The sequence below is a fragment of the Mesoplodon mirus genome (assembly GCF_964341445.2).
Source record: "Mesoplodon mirus genome assembly, chromosome: 4".
Classification (NCBI taxonomy): Eukaryota; Metazoa; Chordata; class Mammalia; order Artiodactyla; family Ziphiidae; genus Mesoplodon; species Mesoplodon mirus.
The window spans coordinates 96,173,436-96,193,142 of NC_138979.1; the positions used below are offsets into that span (position 1 = coordinate 96,173,436).

Genomic DNA, 19,707 nt, shown 5'->3' on the forward strand with positions numbered 1-19,707 from the left:
TACTCTCCCTTTGCCATACTCCAGAGCACCAGTATCTCCTGAAAGGGAGCTGTTACATGTGTCTGGTGCCTCTATTTTTGTGGCTGCCGTCCAGGGGACACCTCTTGACTGCTTGGCTCTGGAGGCCAGGGGAACTTGCATTCCTGGTCCCATGGGACTATAGTAATCGGCGTTACCCAGAAAGGAGCTCATATTCCTATCTGGTGTCCTGATTTTTACGGCTGCTGCCAGGGAACACTTCTACATCATCTGGCTCTGGTGGCCAGTGGGGCTTACACTCGTGGGTCTCACAGGATTGTAACCAGTGGAGAGAGAGTTATTAAATATCTACCACCCCTCCCGGGGCAGAGCAAGAGGCAACAGACTCAGGAGCTCAGTCTTTCTGTGAAGGAGGCCTATTAGCTAATCATTATAGCTGAGGCCTGAGGGGCAGCCGTCTAATTAAACATGCATCTAGGGGCTGACTGTCATCCTTTCCAGAGACCTCAGAGGGCAGGCAGTATCTTCATGCTCTCCCTATGCCACATTCTAGAGCTCCAGTGTCTCCTGGAGAGGAGCTTCACATGTGTCTGGTGCCCTGGTTCTTGTAGCTGCTGCCCAGGGGACACCACTTGATCACCTGGCTCTTGTGGCTGGGGGCTTGCGTTCCTGGGTCCCATGAAACAGTAGCAAATGAAGAGTTGGTTCTTGGCAGGCTACCCCCAGGGCACTGCACAGACAGCAGACTGAAACACACTCCCAGTCTTTCTGGAAAAAGGAACTCTTTGTTTGTCCTGGAGCTTCAGCCTGAGGGGCAGGCTTCAGGTTTGACACACTCTTAGTGGCTGAGGAAGCTGCTCTCAAGGAATGTAAGCTGTGGATGCCATCTTGGTCTGCTCCCTCTGCCTTGCTCCAGCTTTCTGCGATCTCCCAGAAAAGAGCTTATGCATTAATCTGGAGCCCTGCCTTTTGTGACTGCTGCATAGGGAACCTCCTAGATTGCCTGGGTCTCGTGGCCAGCGAGGCTCATTCTTTCAGTCCCACAGGTATATGTTTGCATGGTTTTAAAAACTGCTGCTTGAGGGTCTAGATTCCAATCAGCCTGAATCTAGGTGCTGTAATCTGACCCTGACACTGACATGTCTTGGCACATTCTCAACTACTGAGAGCTGTTAAAAATATAATAGGCTGTTTGAACAAGCATGAAGGTTTCAGAGACAACAAAAAGCTGGGGCAGGGTTGAACAATAAAGGTTTATCTCCTACATGAGGCCACTCTTGGAGACAGGGAGAAGTGTTTGTTTTGTCAGCTGTATGAAAACAAACACAGAGTCAAACAAAATGAAGAAACAGAGAAAAGCAATGATCTTAGAAGATCTTAAAGAGGGAGAAGAATGCATGAACACAATAACTTCAACAAAAAGATGAAAAATATAAGAAAATACCAAATAGAAGTCATAGAGCTGAAGAATACAAGAGCTGAACTGATTAATACACTACAGGGGTTCAACAACAGACTAGATGAAACATGAGGAAGGATCAGTCAACTTGAAGACAGGAACTCACCCAATCAGAGCAGCAAAAAGAAAAAGGATGAAAATAAGTGAAGACAGCTTAAGGAACTTACAGGACAACATCAAACAGACCAACATTCACATTATATGGGTCTCAGGGGAAGAGAGAGAGAACGGAGCAGAAATTGTATTTGTAGAAATAATGACTGAAAACCTCCCCAACCTGGGAAGGAAACAGACATCCAGACCCAGGAAGCTCAGAGAGTTCCAAATAAGATGAATCCAAAGAGACCCACAGAAAAACACTTTTTAATCAAACTGTCAAAAGTTAAAGACAAAGAAATAATATTAAAAGCAGCAAGAGAAAAACAACTTATTATATACAAGGCAACCCCCATAAGACTATCAGCAGGTTTTTTTCAGCGGAAACTTTGCAGGCCAAAAGGGAGTGACATGATATATTCAAAGTTGAAAGGTAGAACTTTCACCAAGAATATTCTACCTGGCAAGGTTATCATTCAGAATTGAAGGAGAGAGAAAGAGCTTTTCAGACAAGCAAAAGATAGAGGAATTCATCACTACTAAGCCAGCTTTATGAGAAATGTTAAAGGGGCTTCTTTGATCTGAAAAGAAAGGTGCTAATTAGTAGCAAGAAAACATGTGAAGGAATAAATCTCAGTCAAAAGGTTTGAACAACACAGTTTTGAACTGTGTGGGTACACAATCCACAGTTGGGTGAATCCACAGATGTGGAACCATGAATATGGAGGGCCGACCGTAAAGTTATATTCAGATTTTTGACTGTGTGAGCATTGTTGCCCTTAACCCTGTGTTGTTCAAGGGTCAACTGTATATAGTAAAGGTAGTGGTTTAATCACTTATAAAGCTAGTATGAATATTAAAAGACAAAAGTAGTAAAGATAACTATGATTATAATAATTAGTTAAGTAATACACAAGATAAAAATGTAAAATGTGATATCAAAAACATAAAATGTGGGGGGAGAGTAAAAATGTTGAGCTTTAGAATGGAATCAAACTTAAGCAGTTATCAACTTAAATAGACTATTATAGATATGGTTTTATTTATAAGCCTTGTATTACCACAAAGCAAAAACCTATAGTAAATACACAAAATATAAAGAAATATAAGCATATCACTAAAGAAAGTCATCAAACCACAAAGGAAGAGAGCAAGAGAAGAAGAAAGGAACAGAAAGGAATTACAAAAATAGCCAGAAAACAATTAACAAAATGGCAATCAGTACCTACCTATCAATAATTACTTTAAATGTAAATGAACTAAATTCTTTAATCAAAACAAATAGAGTGGTTGAATGGATTAAAAAAAAAAAAAAACCCAAGACCCATCCATATGCAGCGATCAAGAGACTCAGTTTAGATGCAGACGCACAGAAACTGAAAGTGAGGGGCTGGAAAAAGATATTCCATGCAAATGGAAACCAAAAGAAAGCTGGAGTGGCTATATTTATATAAGACTAAATAGACTTTAAAACAAAGGCTAATAAGAGACAAAGATGGGCATTACATAATGATAAAGGAATCAATCCAACAATAGAATATAACATTTGTAAATATTTATGCACTCAACATAGGAGCACCTAAGTATATAAAACAAATGTTAACAGACATAAAGTGAGAAATAGACAGCAGTACAATAATAGAAGGGACTTTAATACTCACTTAGATCAATGGATAGATCATTCAGGCAGAAAATCAATACAGAAACTTTGGCCTTAAATGACATGTTATACCAGATACATCCAATGTATATATAGAATATTCCCTCCAAAAGCAACAAAATGTAAATTCTTCTCAAGTGCACATGGAACATTTTAAAGGACAGATCATATGTTAAGCCACAAAAAAGTTTTAATAAATTTAAGAGATTGAAATCATCTCAAGCATCTTTCTAACTACAGTGGTATAAAACTAGAAATTAATTACATGAAGAAAACTGGAAAATTCACATATATGTAGGGATTAAGTGACATGCTACTGAACACCAATGGGTCAAAGAAGAAATCAAAAAGGAAATTCAAAAAAACCTGAGACAAATTAAAATGGAAATATAACATACCAAAATTTGTGGGATACAGTAAAAGCAGTTTTAAGAGGGAAGTTCATAGTAATAAATGCCTACCTCAAGAAACAAGAAACGTCTCAGATAAACAACCTACCTTTATACCTCAAGGAACTAGAAAAAGAAGAACAAACGAAGCCCAAAGTACACCTCAACGAACTAGAAAAAGAAGAACAAAGCCCAAAGTTAGTAGAAGGAAGGAAATAACAAAGATTAGAGCAGAAATAAATGAAACAGAGACTAAGAAAACAATAGAGAAGGTCAGTGAAACTAAGAGCTGGTTCCTTGAAAAGATAAACAAAATTGACAAACCTCTAGGTAGACTCACCAAGAAAAGAAGAGAGAGGACTCAAATAAATAAAATCAGAAATAAAAGAGGAGATATTACAACTGACCACAGAAATACAAGGATCATAAGAGACTAATATGAACAGATATATACCAACAAATTGGACAACTTAAAGAAATGGATAAATTCCTAGAAACATACATCCTACCAAGACTGAACTATGATTAAGTATAAACTCTGAACAGAATGGAAAACAGTATGGAGGTTCCTCAAAAAATTAATAATAGAACTACCAAGTGATCCAGCAATTCCACTTCTGGGTACTTATCCGAAGAAAGCGAAAACACTAATTTGAAAAGATATATGCACTCCTATGTTCATTGCAGTATTATTTATAATAAATAAGATATGGAAACAACCTAAGGGCTAAGAGATATAGAGAAAAAATATACAGTTGATCCTTGAAACAAGAGAAGGGGTAGGGGTCCCCCTCACCTTGGCCCCCATCCCCATGCAGTCAAAAATCCTCCTATAGTTATACAGTTGGCCCTCCACATCCATGATTCCGCATCTGCAGTTTCAACCAACAGTGGATCACATAGTACATATTTATTGAAAAATTCTGTGTGTAAGTGAACCTGCTCACTTCAAACCCATGTTGTTCAAGAGTCAACTGTGTGTATAGTAAGGCCCCTTATTGCCATCAAGTTGAGTGTATACCCCTATCCTTTCCTGCTTTGTCAACTCTGGCGCTTAAACTGATCTCCAGATCATGGGATGCTATGCTGGAAGGCCTCAATGACCGTCTATGGGTCTGCTCATTTTATTTTATTTATTTATTTATTTTTATTATTATTATTTTTTTTTGCGGTACGTGGGCCTCTCACTGTTGTGGTCTCTCCCGTTGCGGAGCACAGTTTCCGGACGCACAGGCCCAGCGGCCATGGCTCACGGGCCCAGCCGCTCCACGGCATGTGGGATCTTCCCAGACCGGGGCACAAACCCGTGTCCCCTGCATCGGCAGGCGGACTCTCAACCACTGCACCACCAGGGAAGCCCAATGTGTCTGCTCATTTTATAAGGAGGAAACCAAAACTCAGAAGTTCAGGTTACTTTCCTAGAGTCACATGGCCAATATGTGGCAGAACTCAACCTAGCAGTAGGGCCACTTGACTCTGAGACTGCAACACTATTACTGTTGTTACTGTTACTATCATCATTCTTTGTTATTATTTATAGAAGCATCTGTTTTTTTAATTACAAGAACTGTGGTAAGAGCTCTGCTGAATACATACCCATTTCATCATGACAGTGATCCTGTGAGGGAGATGCTGTCGTTTGTACTCCTGGAGATGAGGAAACTGAGGCTCACACAGCTTAAGTGACAGGTCCAAGACTACACCCCTGCTAAGCAGCAGAGCTGGGGTTTGAACTCAGGATTGTTTGGCTTCAAAGCCTGTGTATATAACCTTATCAGTCACTGGACTGGGGAAAGAAGCACCCACTAGCATCTCAGAACGGGACTTCCCAAAGAGACTGTATCAGTGTTCTTCATGGGACTCCATTTGGCAAGGCCCGGGTCATCCCACAAGCAGGAAGGGGAACTTGGTCTGCTCCCAGAGTTCATGCCTATGTTGCTCCCTCTTTGCCTGCTTCACCGTACCCATGATCCTGTGATGTTGCCAGTGGTCAGTCCTTGCCATACTTTTTGGCTGGGGTGTTTGGCTATGGTGCTCACAGTGTGGTCATCAGCATTGCTTTGGAGCTTGTTGGAAATGCAGTCTCAGGCCCCACCCCAAACCTACTGAATTATAATCTGTACCCCAGGTTATTAGTGTGTACATGAGTTTGAGAAGCACAGCTTTAGTTTCTCCCAGGACTCTGTTGGGCCCAGACATGACTCCTTCTCATTCCGTCTAAATTCTTTGTCCTGAACACCTGGTAACTGCCCGTGGAATCCTCCCTGGGTAGAACACTCACCTCTTCAGGCTCAGCTCCCTTCCACCTGGAATCCCACATTCAGTTCCCCCTTTCCCAGTTCCCTTTCTCCTGCTCAGGCTTCCCCCAAAGTTGGGAACTCAGGTTGGCCAATTCTGACTCTGCAGCTCTCTGCTGACATCCCCTGGTCACTACCACTCACTGCGTTGGCAATTAACCCCTGGGGCCCACTGGCTGCACAGGATGTACTAGAATTCTGGGAGCATGAATGCAGCTGCAGGAGAGTACAGGAAAAAAACTTCAATTTGAAGCCAAATATCTGTGTGCAATCAAGTTCTGGTTCTGCTATAAGAGCTGTGTGGCCTCTCATGAATCTCTCTTGGAGATTCAAGTTCCCTATATAAAATAGGGATCATTTTATTATCCTTTGGGTTACTGTGGGAATGAAAACAAAATAATGACTAGTGTATATTAGGGCATGCTTAGATATGCATGTGCTATTTCTGGAGATAGGAAATTCAGGGTATCTCTAAATTCTCAAGCCTCTTCCACTGAAGTAACTCTGTTGACAGGATGTTAATGACCAGAATAGCATGGATTGTCCCCAGCTCTACAAACCTGGACAGCTGAATCTACTTTTTAACAAGCATAAATTTTTCATCTGCGTGGCACATGGAATCTACACCTCATTAGCCCTTTTCTTCATCCCGTATGGGGCCTTTTACAACGTGGCTGGAGAAGATGGACAGCACATTGCAGACTACCAGTCTTTTGCAGTGACCATGGCCACATCTTTGGTCATTGTGGTCAGTGTGCAGGTAACCTACTGGTGAAAATATCTTAACTTGATGTCTTTACACCTTTTAAAATTCTGTTTCATTTATTGACAGTAATTTTAAAGGAATACTGGGGTTTTCTTTTTAACTACACATTTTGAGATTAAAACAGGAAGCTTTAACATAAATTTCCAGATGTAGGAGATTAGCATTGGATGTCTATAACCTCCATGTTAGTGGAAACCTCACAATGAATCAATCACTTCTTGGGACTGCATGTTGTACGTGAAGAGAAATGATTATACTACTACTTCCTCCTTGTGCTGTCTTCTTGGAAGAAAATTTTTCCAATGATAACAGAAACTTTCCCATGACTTCTATAAGACTTAGTAACTTCCAGGTTTCAAAGTGAGATATAACATTTACTTGGCAGTACATTTCTGTGGAATTATCAAGAGGTTCAATTCTATGTATGTGGCACATCCGAATCTCAAATTCATAGTTTTCCTGGTAAGAATGATTTTTTAAAAATTCATTTTATTGGGCTTCCCTGGTGGCGCAGTGGTTGGGAGTCTGCCTGCTAATGCAGGGGACACGAGTTCGGGCCCTGGTCTGGGAGGATCCCGTGTGCCGTGGGGCGGCTGGGCCCGTGAGCCACAATTACTGAGCCTGCGCGTCTGGAGCCTGTGCTCCGCAGCAGGAGAGGCCACGACAGTGAGAGGCCCGCGCACCGTGATGAGGAGTGGCCCCCACTTGCCACAACTAGAGAAGGCCCTTGCACAGAAACGAAGACCCAACACAGCCAAAAAATAAAAATAAAAAAATAAATTAAAAGAAGGCTCAACAGTAAAAAAAAAAAAAAAAAAAAAATTCATTTTATTGAAGTATAGTTGATTTACAATGTTGTGTTTCTGGTATACAGCAAAGTGATTCTGTTATACATAAATATATTCTTTTTCATATGTTTTTAAACATCTTTATTGGAGTATAATTGCTTTACAATGGTATGTTAGTTTCTGCTTTATAACAAAGTGAATCAGTTATACACATACATATCATATACTTTTCCATTATAGTTTATCACAGGATATTGAATGTAGTTTCCTGTGCTATATAGTAGGACCTTGTTCTTTATTCATTCTGTATATAATACAGTAAGTCCCCTACATACAAACGAGTTCTGTTCCGAGAGTGCGTTCGGTTCGTAAGTCCAGTTTGTTCCTAAGTCCAACAAAGTTAGCCTAGGTACCCAACTAACATAACGGCTATATAGTACTGTACTGTATTAGGTTTATAATACTTTTCACGCAAATAATACATAAAAAACAAACACAAAACATTTTTAATCTTATAATACGGTACCTTGAAAAGTACAGTAGTACAGTACAACAGCTGGCATACAGGGGCTGGCATCGAGTGAACAGGCGAGAAGAGTTACTGACTCGAGGAGGGAGAGGAGGTGGGAGGTGGTAGAGCTGAAGGATCGTCAGCAATAGGAGACGGAGGACAAGCTGCAATTTCACTCATGCCTGACGTTGATGGCACAGGTTCTGTTTCCTTGCTGGATTCAATCTATCTACCCTCTTGAAAAAACGATCCAGTGACGTCTGGGTAGTAGCTCTTTTTTTCTAGTCATAGATGACATGGTAGCACTGGACTGCATTCTGAATGACCGCTGCAACCTTAATGTACCATTCTACATTCAGGTCCTGTGCCTCAAAAACTAACAGTGCCACCTCAAATAAAAAACAACCCCTTGCCATTTCCTGCATTGTGAATCTCTTTGGTTCTTCAGTTACTTCTTCTTCCTCTTGACTCTCTTCATCCTTTCTCTGGGCCTCCAATTCCATCAGGTCTTCATTAGTCAGCTCCTCGTGTTGCACAGCAAGGAGTTCAATGAAGTCGTCCTCTTGCAGATCTAGCTTGAAATAAAGATACTGTACTACTGTACTCCATACAGTACTATACAGTAAAGTACACAAAAGCACAACCAGTTGTAGAGGATGCGCACACGTGACAGTGTACGCCAGACACATGAACTAACTTAGGTGATTGGACTTGTGAACGCACGTTTGCATCTTTGAAAGTTCGCAACTTGAAGGTTCGTATGAAGGGGACTTACTGTCGTTTGCATCTGCTAATATCAAACTCTTAATCTATCCCTCTCCCAACCCCCCTCCTCCTTGGCAACCACAAGTCTGATCTCTATGTCTGTGAGTCTGTTTTGTAAATAAGTTCATTTGTGTCATATTTTAGATTTGACATATAGTGATAGCATATGGTATTTGTCTTTCTCTTTCTGACTTACTTCACTTAGTATGATCATCTCTAGGTCCATCCATGTTGCTAGAAATGGCATTATTTCATTCTTTTTAATGACTGAGTAGTATTTCACTGTGGGGGTGTACACACACACACACACACACACATCTTCTTTATTCATTCATCTGTCAATGGATACTTGGTGTTGATGGACACTTGCTTCCATGACCTGGCTATTGTAAACAGTGCTGCTATGAACACTGGGGTACATGTATCTTTTCAAATTACAGTTTTGTCCAGATACATGCCCAGGAGTGGGATTGCTGGATTATATGACAAGTCTAGTTTTAATTTTTTGAGGAACCTCCCTAATATTTTCCGTAGTGGCTGCACCAATTTACATTTCCATCTGGTAAGAATGATTTTTGATGATCCATTGATCCTCTTCGGGCATCTTGAGTTTGTTTCTATTTCCTCTTTTATGCAAATGGTGGACAATACCATTAGATATTGAGTTAGAATTTACAAAAGCTTTCCAATCCATTAAAGTCTGTACCTCTGGGTGGATACATTAAGCCACGTGACCTCTGTTTTTTGTCTTTTTTTGTGTGTGGTTTTTTTTGGGGGGGTGTTTTTTTGAGGGGAAAGTATAAATCAAGGGCTTAATTTTTATAGAGTTTGAATTGCCTGTGGTGAGTCCTTTTTCTATCCTATAAACAATGTGTTTTACAAATCTTAGCCTCTTATATCCAATGAAAGATCTTGTTAAACCCCAGACTTTCTCTTCATGACTCAATAAATATTTAATAGATTGAATGAATCAGATGTAAATATACTGCATTTAAATGGCATCTCTGCCATGCCTTGGTCCATCTAAGTGAGTATCATTAAGTTCAAACCAAAGCCATCTAACACTTGACATCTTGCAAGTCCAAAATTCAGTCAGACAGGTAGCATCCAAAATCAGAACCAGATTTCTCCACTGAAAGAGGAGTTCTGTTTGTCTGTTTCACAACTAAATAAAGCATATGGGTGCTTTGTGAACTCTCCATGCCTAGTTCCCCTGTGTTCAATTCTGTAGCAGAGGAGGAGATAATGGAGTGACTTGGAAGCCTCTAACACAGCTAAGGCACCATCATGAAATCATGGCTTCAATCAGACACTGCTGTCCTTAACACACAGAATAAGTTTCAGGAATTTTGTGAATAAGCTCATTTTGAGAGCAGCATTAACATCCTTTCCTCTCTGTCTAAGCTTGAGTAATTTCTGCAGAAGGGGTACATAGATGTTATACTTTTGAGTTCAAATCTTTCTTTATCTTTACTAAATGATATATTGGATGGGCATAAGATTCTTAAATCAGAGCATTTTTCTTTAGGAACTTTGTAAATGATTTTCCACTACATCCATTTCAGTGTAGCAGTTTGATATTAAGTTGATTCTCTTTCCTTTGTAAATAATATCTTCTGTGTCTAGAAGCTTATGTTCTGTATCCTTCGACTTCACAAATGTCACCAGAACATAACTTCTTTCATTGATTTTCCTAGAATTTACAGTACCCTCCCAATCTGAAAATCTTTGCTGTTTGTTATCCCAGAGCAGTTTTCTCTGTCATTTCTTTGATTGCTACTTCTCTCTTTCTTTCTTTTCCTCTTTCTACGATGCCATTATTTCTTATATTGGGCCCATGGATATGACATCTATGGATTTGCCATCCATGTCTCATATCTTTTTGCACATGGTTCCCATTTCTTCAAGTTTTTGCCCAGTTATGAAATATTGTTTCCATTTGTTTTTCCCAGAATATTAATTCAATTCTCATCACAGACTATTATTGTTTGGTTTCTCTACTGAATTTTAAAATTCAGAAATAATGCTTTTATTTCTTCCAGAATTTTTTACTATGATCTAATTGCATCTCCTTAAGAGTTCTTATTACTTTTTTTGTTGTTATAGTGCTTGTCTGTCTTTCCCATTAGTTCTGCCTCAACAGGAGCCACCTGTTCTTGTTTTTTTTTTCAATTGCGTCCTCTTAAATTGGTTGTGATTTTTCTTTGCCTACTCATACCCACACAGGTCAGGCCCCTGGTGTCTCTTAATGGTGATGAACTGACAGGTGGTGAAAGGTACAGCTGCAGATTTTGGTCTAATGTCTCGACCAATGAACTGGAAAGCCAGCATCTCTTTGCTGAGGCATGGAAAGCAGAGCTGTCTGTTCTCAGGCCTCTTGAGGGAAGTAAAGGCTGTCCCTTTAGCACCCCTGCAGTTTCATCAAGGCTGCCAGCATTCTTTTTATGGGGCATCATTTTAAAGGACAGTAAACGTCATGTGGGAAGGGGAGGTATGTCTCCATGTGCAGAGAGGAATCTGTTTACTATGTAGGTAGAGCCTCCTCAGGCAGGCAATAAATCTGTGGCCTTGCTTCAGACTGTGCTAGAAATGCAAACCTTCGCTTGGACCATTTGGTGCCTCTGATATGCAAATAAGGATGCTAGAACCTACTTTTTTTTCTCTGAGAACTCAAGTGTTCATATTCACCAGTGGCTGTCTTGGTTTCCCCATAACAGGTTACTCTTTTGCAGCTGCACTGCCATAACAAGTTATTGGAAGGGAGAAGGGCTTGTGAGCATGTTCCCAGATCACCATGAACCCCAGCTTCTGAATTTTACGCCAAAAGTGGATTAAGAATTTTTCTTTGCTATTATTTGAATAACTTAAGAGAAATGATAGCCAAAATGAATTAGAATATTGATGTAAACAGATTATACCTGTGTCAAAATGGTCATATAAAAATCTATGTACAGATTTTTTTTTAGGTTTTTTAATTAATTAATTTTAAATTAATTAATTAATTTATTTTTGGGACTGCATTGGGTCTTCGTTGCTGCGTGCGGGCTTTCTCTAGTTGCGGTTAGCGGGGGCTACTCTTCCTTGCAGTGTGCGGGCTTCTCATTGTGGTGGCTTCTCTTGTTGCGGAGCATGGGTTCTAGGTGCACGGGCTTCAGTAGTTGTGGCTCGAGGGCTCTAGAGCTCAGGCTCAGTAGTTGTGGTGCACAGGCTTAGTTGCTCTGCGGCATGTGGGATCTTCCCACCCCAGGGCTCGAACCCGTGTCCCTTGCATTGGCAGGTGGATTCTTAACCACTGTGCCACCAGGAAAGCCCTATGTACAGATTTTAAAATGTTGCACTTGCTCACTATGAAAAATAGTTTTCCAATAGAAAAATTTTGAGAGCAATTTGGAAAGTAGCTTTGAAATTAGAAACCATTCTGCTTTCTTATTTCTCACTTAAAAGAAGTTTAACATTTTATTTCCTGATTTTTGATTCAATGTTGCTAGATATAATGGCTTGCAGATATAAGTCTTAAAGTCAGTTGTCTACCAGGAATGTCACATTAGTCCCCTGTGTTGTGCAGAAAGTGGTAAGGCCTATGGTTGGCTGGAAACTAGACATGTGCCACTGTCTTCTCACAGAACAGTTCTGAGGAAACATTACTCAGTAAAATGATGCTCTTTTAATCCTCAACAATCTCCCCTTTGTGTTTGACTTTATTTACAGATAGCCTTGGATACCAGTTACTGGACTGTCATTAATCATGTCTTCATCTGGGGCAGCATTGCCACTTATTTCTCCATTTTATTTACCATGCACAGTGATGGCCTCTTTGGCATCTTCCCAAGACAGTTTCCATTTGTTGGTAAGTGAGTCCTACTATTTGCTGGGGCCTAGTGTCAAGTTGTCATTTATTTGTCTTTGTAATTTATTTTCTTTTTTTTTTTTGGTGGGATTAGGGATGACCAATAATTCTGTCTCTAGGAATTGATTGAGCCAGACATCTGAGGGCTTACAGGCTTGAAGTGAGCTCCAAAAGGTTAGGTTTTGCTGCCCCTACTAGATGCAGAATCACTGAGATAGCTGCTTACAGGTTCCTAACAGCCCAGATGCAGTAGACTGTCCCTTTCCAAATAACAGGCATAGGACATATAGATCAGGGATACCTGAAAACCTGTGAAGTTCATGTATGATAGAGGGAAGAGAAAGAAATGCCAGGCTTTCCCTTTTATGCCACATTATCACCAATATTTCTGCCTAAGTTTACCTGTGGAACTTATTTGTATTTAGAAAAGAAATAATGTGTAATTTAGAGCCTTTTAAAAATTGCTGGACATAGTCCATGAGTGGCACCAAGAATAGGCTCTGTGTTCAGTAGCCAGTGTTCAAGTGTCATCTCTGCCACTTATAAGCTGTGTGACCTTAGGCAAGTTTCTTTTCCTTTTCATGGCTTAAAGTCTTCAGTTCTAAACTTGGGTATGTTAATAGTTCCTACTTTTATAGGAAATTGGTGAGGGCTAAATGACATAATGCATATGAAATGCTTAGCATGTAGCCTGGTACATAATACTTTTTTAGTAAATGTTAGCCATGATGATGATGAAGATGGTGATTAAAGCAAATGTGGCTTGATTACTGGTTGGGGACATCGAACAGCAGATGGGTAGCAAAAGACCTCCTAAAATCCCTTAAACCCCTGAGATTCTATGATTCTACAAAGAGTATATATCTGGTCTACCTTTGGAGTATACTATCATTGCACTCCACATTTCAAACTGATTCCCAGCAAGGGCCACTGAGCTTTATTTACACAGTGGGGCTATTAATAGACTTTTAAAGAAGTTTTGAAATCTCTAGTATGTGTGAAATAAGTTGGTAACAGGGATGTTTCTGAGTTCATCCCAGCAAACTGTGGAAAAGAGAGATACATAGTGACAACTTACTTGAGCTCGATTAGGCAAGACAGATTTGCATCCACTAGTTGGGAAATCCAGTCTAGAAAAATAATTCTTAGAAGACTGATTCATGTAGAAAGCAAAATAAGAGCAATTATAAGGTTATACATTTCCAAAGGCACTTGAAATTGCAATTCCATTTAAATGCATGTATATGCTTAAGAGTATTGTATTCAGTTTTTGCCTTCCTCTGTGTGTACATGGAAATCTTTAAATTGTACCTCTCTTACTTAACATGTAATGTTAATCCTTTATTTATCAAAAGATTCCAACCATGTATAAACATGATGGTTGTGAATAAGAATAAACATATTAGGAAAAAGAGAGCCATTTAAACTACTTTTAAGTTTTTTCTTTTCTTTTTGGTTGCCAAATCTGAAAGTTCAGTGCATTAACCAGAAGTCCTAAGACAGCATTCGAACATGCATAATGAGACTGGAATGCCTCAACTGGAGAAAGTAGTTTGTGTGGGGACCACTCTCTAAGCACATGCCATTCCAGGAATTAATTACTGGGTTCCAATGAGACTTTTCAAAACTTAAATCAACATTGAGGTTTAAGAAAATTTTTTTTTCCTTAGTAGCCAGCAGCAAGCAGGAGTGTGGTTTTAAAGTGATGCTTGTTTTTCCAGCCATGCCTGGGGGTACTGAGCTTCAGGGAGCTCAAAAAGACATTTAATTTACTGAGTCAAATTTGTTTCTGCCCAGGCAAATGGAATCAAGTGCTCTTTGGTAGGCAGAGTCTATCCTCCTAAGACAGAAAATGCAGACATTCCAATAAGGAGCCAAGCGTCACACCCAAAGCCCATTAAAATTGTGTTAACTATAGCACTGGGAGGGGGAACCTGGATAATTGGAGGTACCATATGCCTAGAAAACCAACAGGAACAACAGTTCACAAGTAGAGTTGACATCTTCCATATAGTTTGTCTGCCTGCCTTACTGACCCTTATTGCTTTGTTTAAACAAACATCCCAGTATATGAGGTGTGAGTATAAAATAAGAAAACTGGCTCCAGGCTTGGAAATGAATTTCACTACTCAATTGAACTAGAATATTGAATGGCTGAATCAGTGGTTTCCCAGTGTGGAGAATGCTCTTTTCACAAACCCAGGAGCATCTCGGATCTCCTTGGAACCTTGAGTACTTCATAACCGAGTGAACACTAGAGAGATTGGTAAGTCCCTTTGAGGCAGGTTTTTGGGGGCTGTTGCCTGAATTTAAAAGGTTGACCCTGTAGTGGATACAGCTCAACTTTTATGACATAGCCAGTTGAGAAGACCAGTATTTGCGATTGTACCTGCATCCAGAACATACATTGTGTAGTTTTGATATGATAGTTTTGTTTGAATCCATAAGGGTAAATGTGCCTTTAAAAATAATGGCTGCTTTGTAGTTGAGGGATTTTGAGGCTGGATGAGAGAATTCTGCTTCATGAGTGAAGCTGGACTGAGCCTGGATCAGAGAATGCTTGGCTCTGGCTGGCAGTCCCCTAGTGATCAGGCCATGAAGCAGTTCCCAAGGGTGATCTTACCATTCTTGCACTTTTATCACCACTGAGCATATGATATACTGGGGAAGATACCCAGTGGTTCTCCTAGGTAGTCCAAAAGTCCCTTTCAAAAAAGACCTTATGGGAATAGACAAAAAACCAATTAATTCAATAATTCTGTTCTATTTATAATCACAGTGTTTATTTTTCTTTAATAACAGGAAATGCACGACATTCTTTGACCCAGAAGTGCATCTGGCTTGTTATTCTCTTAACGATAGTGGCTTCAGTTATGCCTGTGGTGGCATTCAGATTTTTGAAGGTGGATTTATTCCCAACCCTGAGTGATCAGGTATGTTGTAGTGCTGCTGGGTACTTGAGGGGTTGGTTCTTTGCTCTTGGAATCATGTCCTCTGCCTGATTAGAAGTCCAGAGAAGAGCTAATGAACTTCCCATCAGCAAACACCTACAGGTGCATGGCATCACATCACAGTAGCTGGAACTGCCCACAACTGAACATACTAGCCCTGGGAGTGCCAATGAAGATAACTGTCTACACTAAATGTGGGTGGGGAGTCATAAATTACAAGTTACATTGGATATTTTTAAAAGTTGACTTTTAAAAAACAAGCTTGCTGGCAGCATTTTGGACATTTGCTCCAAGGCAAAGGCAAGCTAGAGGGAAAGTTACTGACTTGGGGAAAGTAAAGGGTACAGTAAAAGAAAGACAAGCAAAGTATGAGGTGAAGGGGCTCTAAATTTCTGTAGAAATATAGTAGCAGATTGTTAAACATGGGAGAGAGGTTACTTTCTGAACAGATTAAGAAAGGGAACAGCAACATGATAGCTGGATTGGAAAATATACAGTTAGAAGAAAAACAGAAAGAACAGATTCTAGAAATACCTAAGTCAAGGGATTGACAGAACATATTTCAGTATTTTATGGACAGAGGAGTATAAGCAACACAATATCAAATTAGGTCAGGACCCATATAGATGAGAAAAGGAGAAAGAGGAGATGCATTTGTAGCTATGTCTTGAGAAGGGGGAAATATTGAGGGGGTGAGTGACCAGGCTGATGATGCTGAGAAGAACTGAGGTAGAAATTCCCTTATCATGAAATCCTTCATGTTCTGGGGCCAAAGTACCAAGAGATTTCTTCTGAAATGATTCGTGGATTCCCCTCTTATGTTTGTCCTTTCCCTTTGGCTCTGTGAGCTCATTCTGCTGTAAACTCAGAAAATGATGGATGAGCTGAAGGAAGATGATGCTCATTTCTTCCTACGTTTATACACATCATGATTTTCTGCTTAATGGCTTTCTCCCGACATGAAAGTCAGAAGCCAAGCAATCGATCAGCTCACCTAAAGAACAAGGTGCTGAGCACCAAACCTTGGATCTCTTCCTCCTCAACGTTATAGCGAAATGAAAGAAATGCTAGAAACACACCCAAACAATGTTGAGCTCTTCAAACGACCACAAAAAACCCCCAAACAAATCAAAACACTGAAAATCCCATGGTACTTCGACCTACCACAAGAGTTTGAAATTTTGTGACTCTCATTTTCTTAATTTTCTCTTAGTCCAGTTACTAATGACTACTGGATCCTGAGAACCTCTAAAAGAGAGAGGAAAGACTTATTTGGGGCATATGGATCTGTAAATTTTTATACTGACTGTACTTGGCTGGTGCACATTAGAAAATCTTTCTGTACAAAAGTATGTTCCTGTTCACTTAAGGTGGATGTATGAGATGGGGACAATAATGAAATTTGTCTTAACACTTCTTGTTTGCTTAATAGTCTCTCAGTAGAGACAAAAACTAACCGGTATCCAGTGTAATCTTTTGGGTAGAAAATTGCTTGGCTTTTAGGTGAAAAACTTGATTTTGCAGTGAACTTGAGTACTTGGTTATCATTGATGTTTTTTTACAGAAAAGGCTTTCACTTCACAAAGTGGCCAACTGTGTGGCGTCTATCATGTGGATGCTTCATCTCACTCTGGGTCTCCTTTGTCTCCAGATCCGCCAGTGGCAGAAGGCTCAAAAGAAGGCAAGACCCCTGCGTAGCCGAAAGCCTCAGACTCGGAGATCAAGCTCAAGAAGATCTGGATATGCTTTTGCTCACCAAGAGGGCTATGGAGAGCTTATCACATCTGGAAAAAATATGCGAGCTAAAAATCCACCCCCGACATCAGGGTTGGAAAAGACACTGTGTAATAGCACTAGCTGGATTGAAAATTTATGTAAGAAAACCACAGACACAGTGAGCAGCTTTAGCCAGGATAAAACAGTGAAACTGTGAGTCAAGATGAATTTGAGCCACACAGTTATCTTTTCACTTTGGCTGGAGCTGAAATTAACTGGCTCCAGAGTTTAAGATCAGGGGCTAGGGGTGGGGCAGATGGCCTCGCTTAACCTAAATCTGTATCAGACAGTGGCCAGTGCCATCCAACAGAGATGTGCTCTACTGAAAACCAGGTCAGAGGTCACTGTCCAATTCATGAGTTGGTGGACAAAACCCTCACAATACCAGCACGGGTTTTTTTAATCAACCTAGATACCAATCGATCTGTACTTTAGAATCTTATTTATGGAGAAACACTTGTAAATGTGCATATACAGAGAATGGGTCTTCAGGTGAATAAAAGGGTGCATTCACAAGGTATATATCCCAGCTGAAAAGCATCCTTGTGACAGATTAACACTTATATGTAAGATCAGCCTTTCCCAAGATACACTTTTAAGATTTAAAAGGTACACATTGTACACTAAGGTGCTTCCAGACTTACAGCAGCTTGTCACTGTCCAGTCTTGATCCCTACCTGTGTGTTCAGCCAGGATAACAAATCACCTTCATGCCCGAAGATTAGAAAAACATGTTGGTATTCCACATTTTTCTACTAGTCTAGAGATGAAGTAGACTGAACATCTTTACAGTGGAATAGGCTGACAATTTGGTCAAATATATTCAAAAAATTATCAGGGACATGTTCATGAAATGTCAGAGACTCTGGAAAGTATTCTAACTACTTTTCAATGACTTTTATAACAACTTCAGTAGTTATTTTCTCTGCCTCATCTAGAGCTATTAATGAACTCAGCAAAGCACTGGAATTGCACACTTTGATACTATTCCATGTAATGTATGTGCAGATACTTTCAACATCTCCAGTTTTAAAAAGTTCAGATTTGAAACCAAACAAATTAATAAACAGTCTTTTAAATTACTTATTTAAATATGCAGGTTTAGGTCATTCAGAGTTAGTTGGTTTTGATATTCAGCTGTCATTTATAATTCAAACACATGAGGTTGAGTTTTTGGAGATGTTCCAGTCCAAATTTGAGTCCATATGTGAGTCATCAATATAGTATCTGTAAAAGAATTCATGCATATTTGTGTTCAAACTCCAGTTCTGTCACTTCTTACCTCTGTAAGCTTGGGCAGGTAATGTGCTTCCTCTGAGACTCAGTTTCTTCCTCTGTAAAATGAGGATATACTACCTACCTCATGTGGTTGTTCGAGGATTGTCAAAGCACAAATTCTTAAATCATTGAAAACATAATTCTCATGTGAATAGATGATGAGTTAAGTGCCATTTAACTCAATCAGCATACAAGAGCAAATGTGAAGAACTGGAATTTAAGTAATCAGTGGAAAAGGCATTGATGAAATGAGATTGCAAAGTAAGATCTAAAACTGGTTAGTACTCTAAAGGGAAATAACCTTGGAGGTATTTTTATATAGTAACTATAACCTTGGAGGTAAAGTTCTCTATCAGAAAACAAAAATAAATGATCATCATGCCTTATCAATTTTCTATAAATCATCCTCCAACTTTACAGAATCCTTAATCTAGTCCTTATTGCATTATTGGTCAAAGTTATATTTCCCAAAAGAGTCAGATGGCCCTTAGCTGGGCTTGATGGATAATGGGCTAGCATGATATTATGGATCACACAATCCTTTTTTTTTTTTTTGGCCTTAATTTCCAAGTCTGGGATAACTTTTCCTGAATGGGATCAAATGAGATATATATAAAAGCGCCTAATACAGTGGTTTAATCATAGTTAATGCTTTTAGATATTCCCTGTTCTCCTACATGCCTGCATAGACTTAACTAGATGTTAGTTTTCAGTGTCTAATTTGTCATTAGTTTCACTGCATTGTAACATTTTTGAAAGATTTGCAAACTTTTACTAAATATTTTGGCACTTGTGGTGTTTGATGTTTAGTCTCTTTATTGGAAACTCATTGGGGAGAGATTTTGTTCCATTGATCAACTGATTTTTTTTTTCTGTCCTTTACATGCCTAGGGAAAATGTACATCATTCTTAGGATCAGAGTCAAGAATAAAATGAACCAATTTGATCTATGTTTAAGGGATGGGAAAGATGAGGAATGGTCCACGTTTGCAAATTCAGTTCAAATTAAATAAGGCTGTTTATAAACAGATAATGTGGATAGCTGTGAGAGAAACACATTTATCAGTTTACTTTGGCCCCATGAGATCCAAATGAACTCACATACCCATTGCGAGGTCATTCAAGTGCCAGGGATTATTTTGAGC

The 19,707-nt window shown here is 39.6% G+C and overlaps 1 protein-coding gene across 5 annotated transcripts in view; it reads left to right on the forward strand.

The window, feature by feature from the left end:
* Positions 1-19,350, forward strand: part of ATP8B4 (ATPase phospholipid transporting 8B4 (putative)) — a 257,802-nt gene extending 238,452 nt beyond the window's left edge. For 4 of the 5 annotated variants that reach the window (XM_082616903.1, XM_082616906.1, XM_082616905.1 and 1 more), the window contains 4 exons: positions 6,395-6,640; positions 12,419-12,557; positions 15,360-15,490; positions 17,160-19,350. In XM_082616903.1, the coding sequence (XP_082473029.1) occupies positions 6,395-6,640; positions 12,419-12,557; positions 15,360-15,490; positions 17,160-17,441 (798 nt within the window). In that variant the 3' untranslated portion in view covers positions 17,442-19,350. The remainder of the gene's footprint in view (positions 1-6,394; positions 6,641-12,418; positions 12,558-15,359; positions 15,491-17,159) is intronic. The other variant, XM_082616904.1, reaches the window with a different exon arrangement.
* The last annotated feature ends 357 nt before the right edge of the window (positions 19,351-19,707 follow it).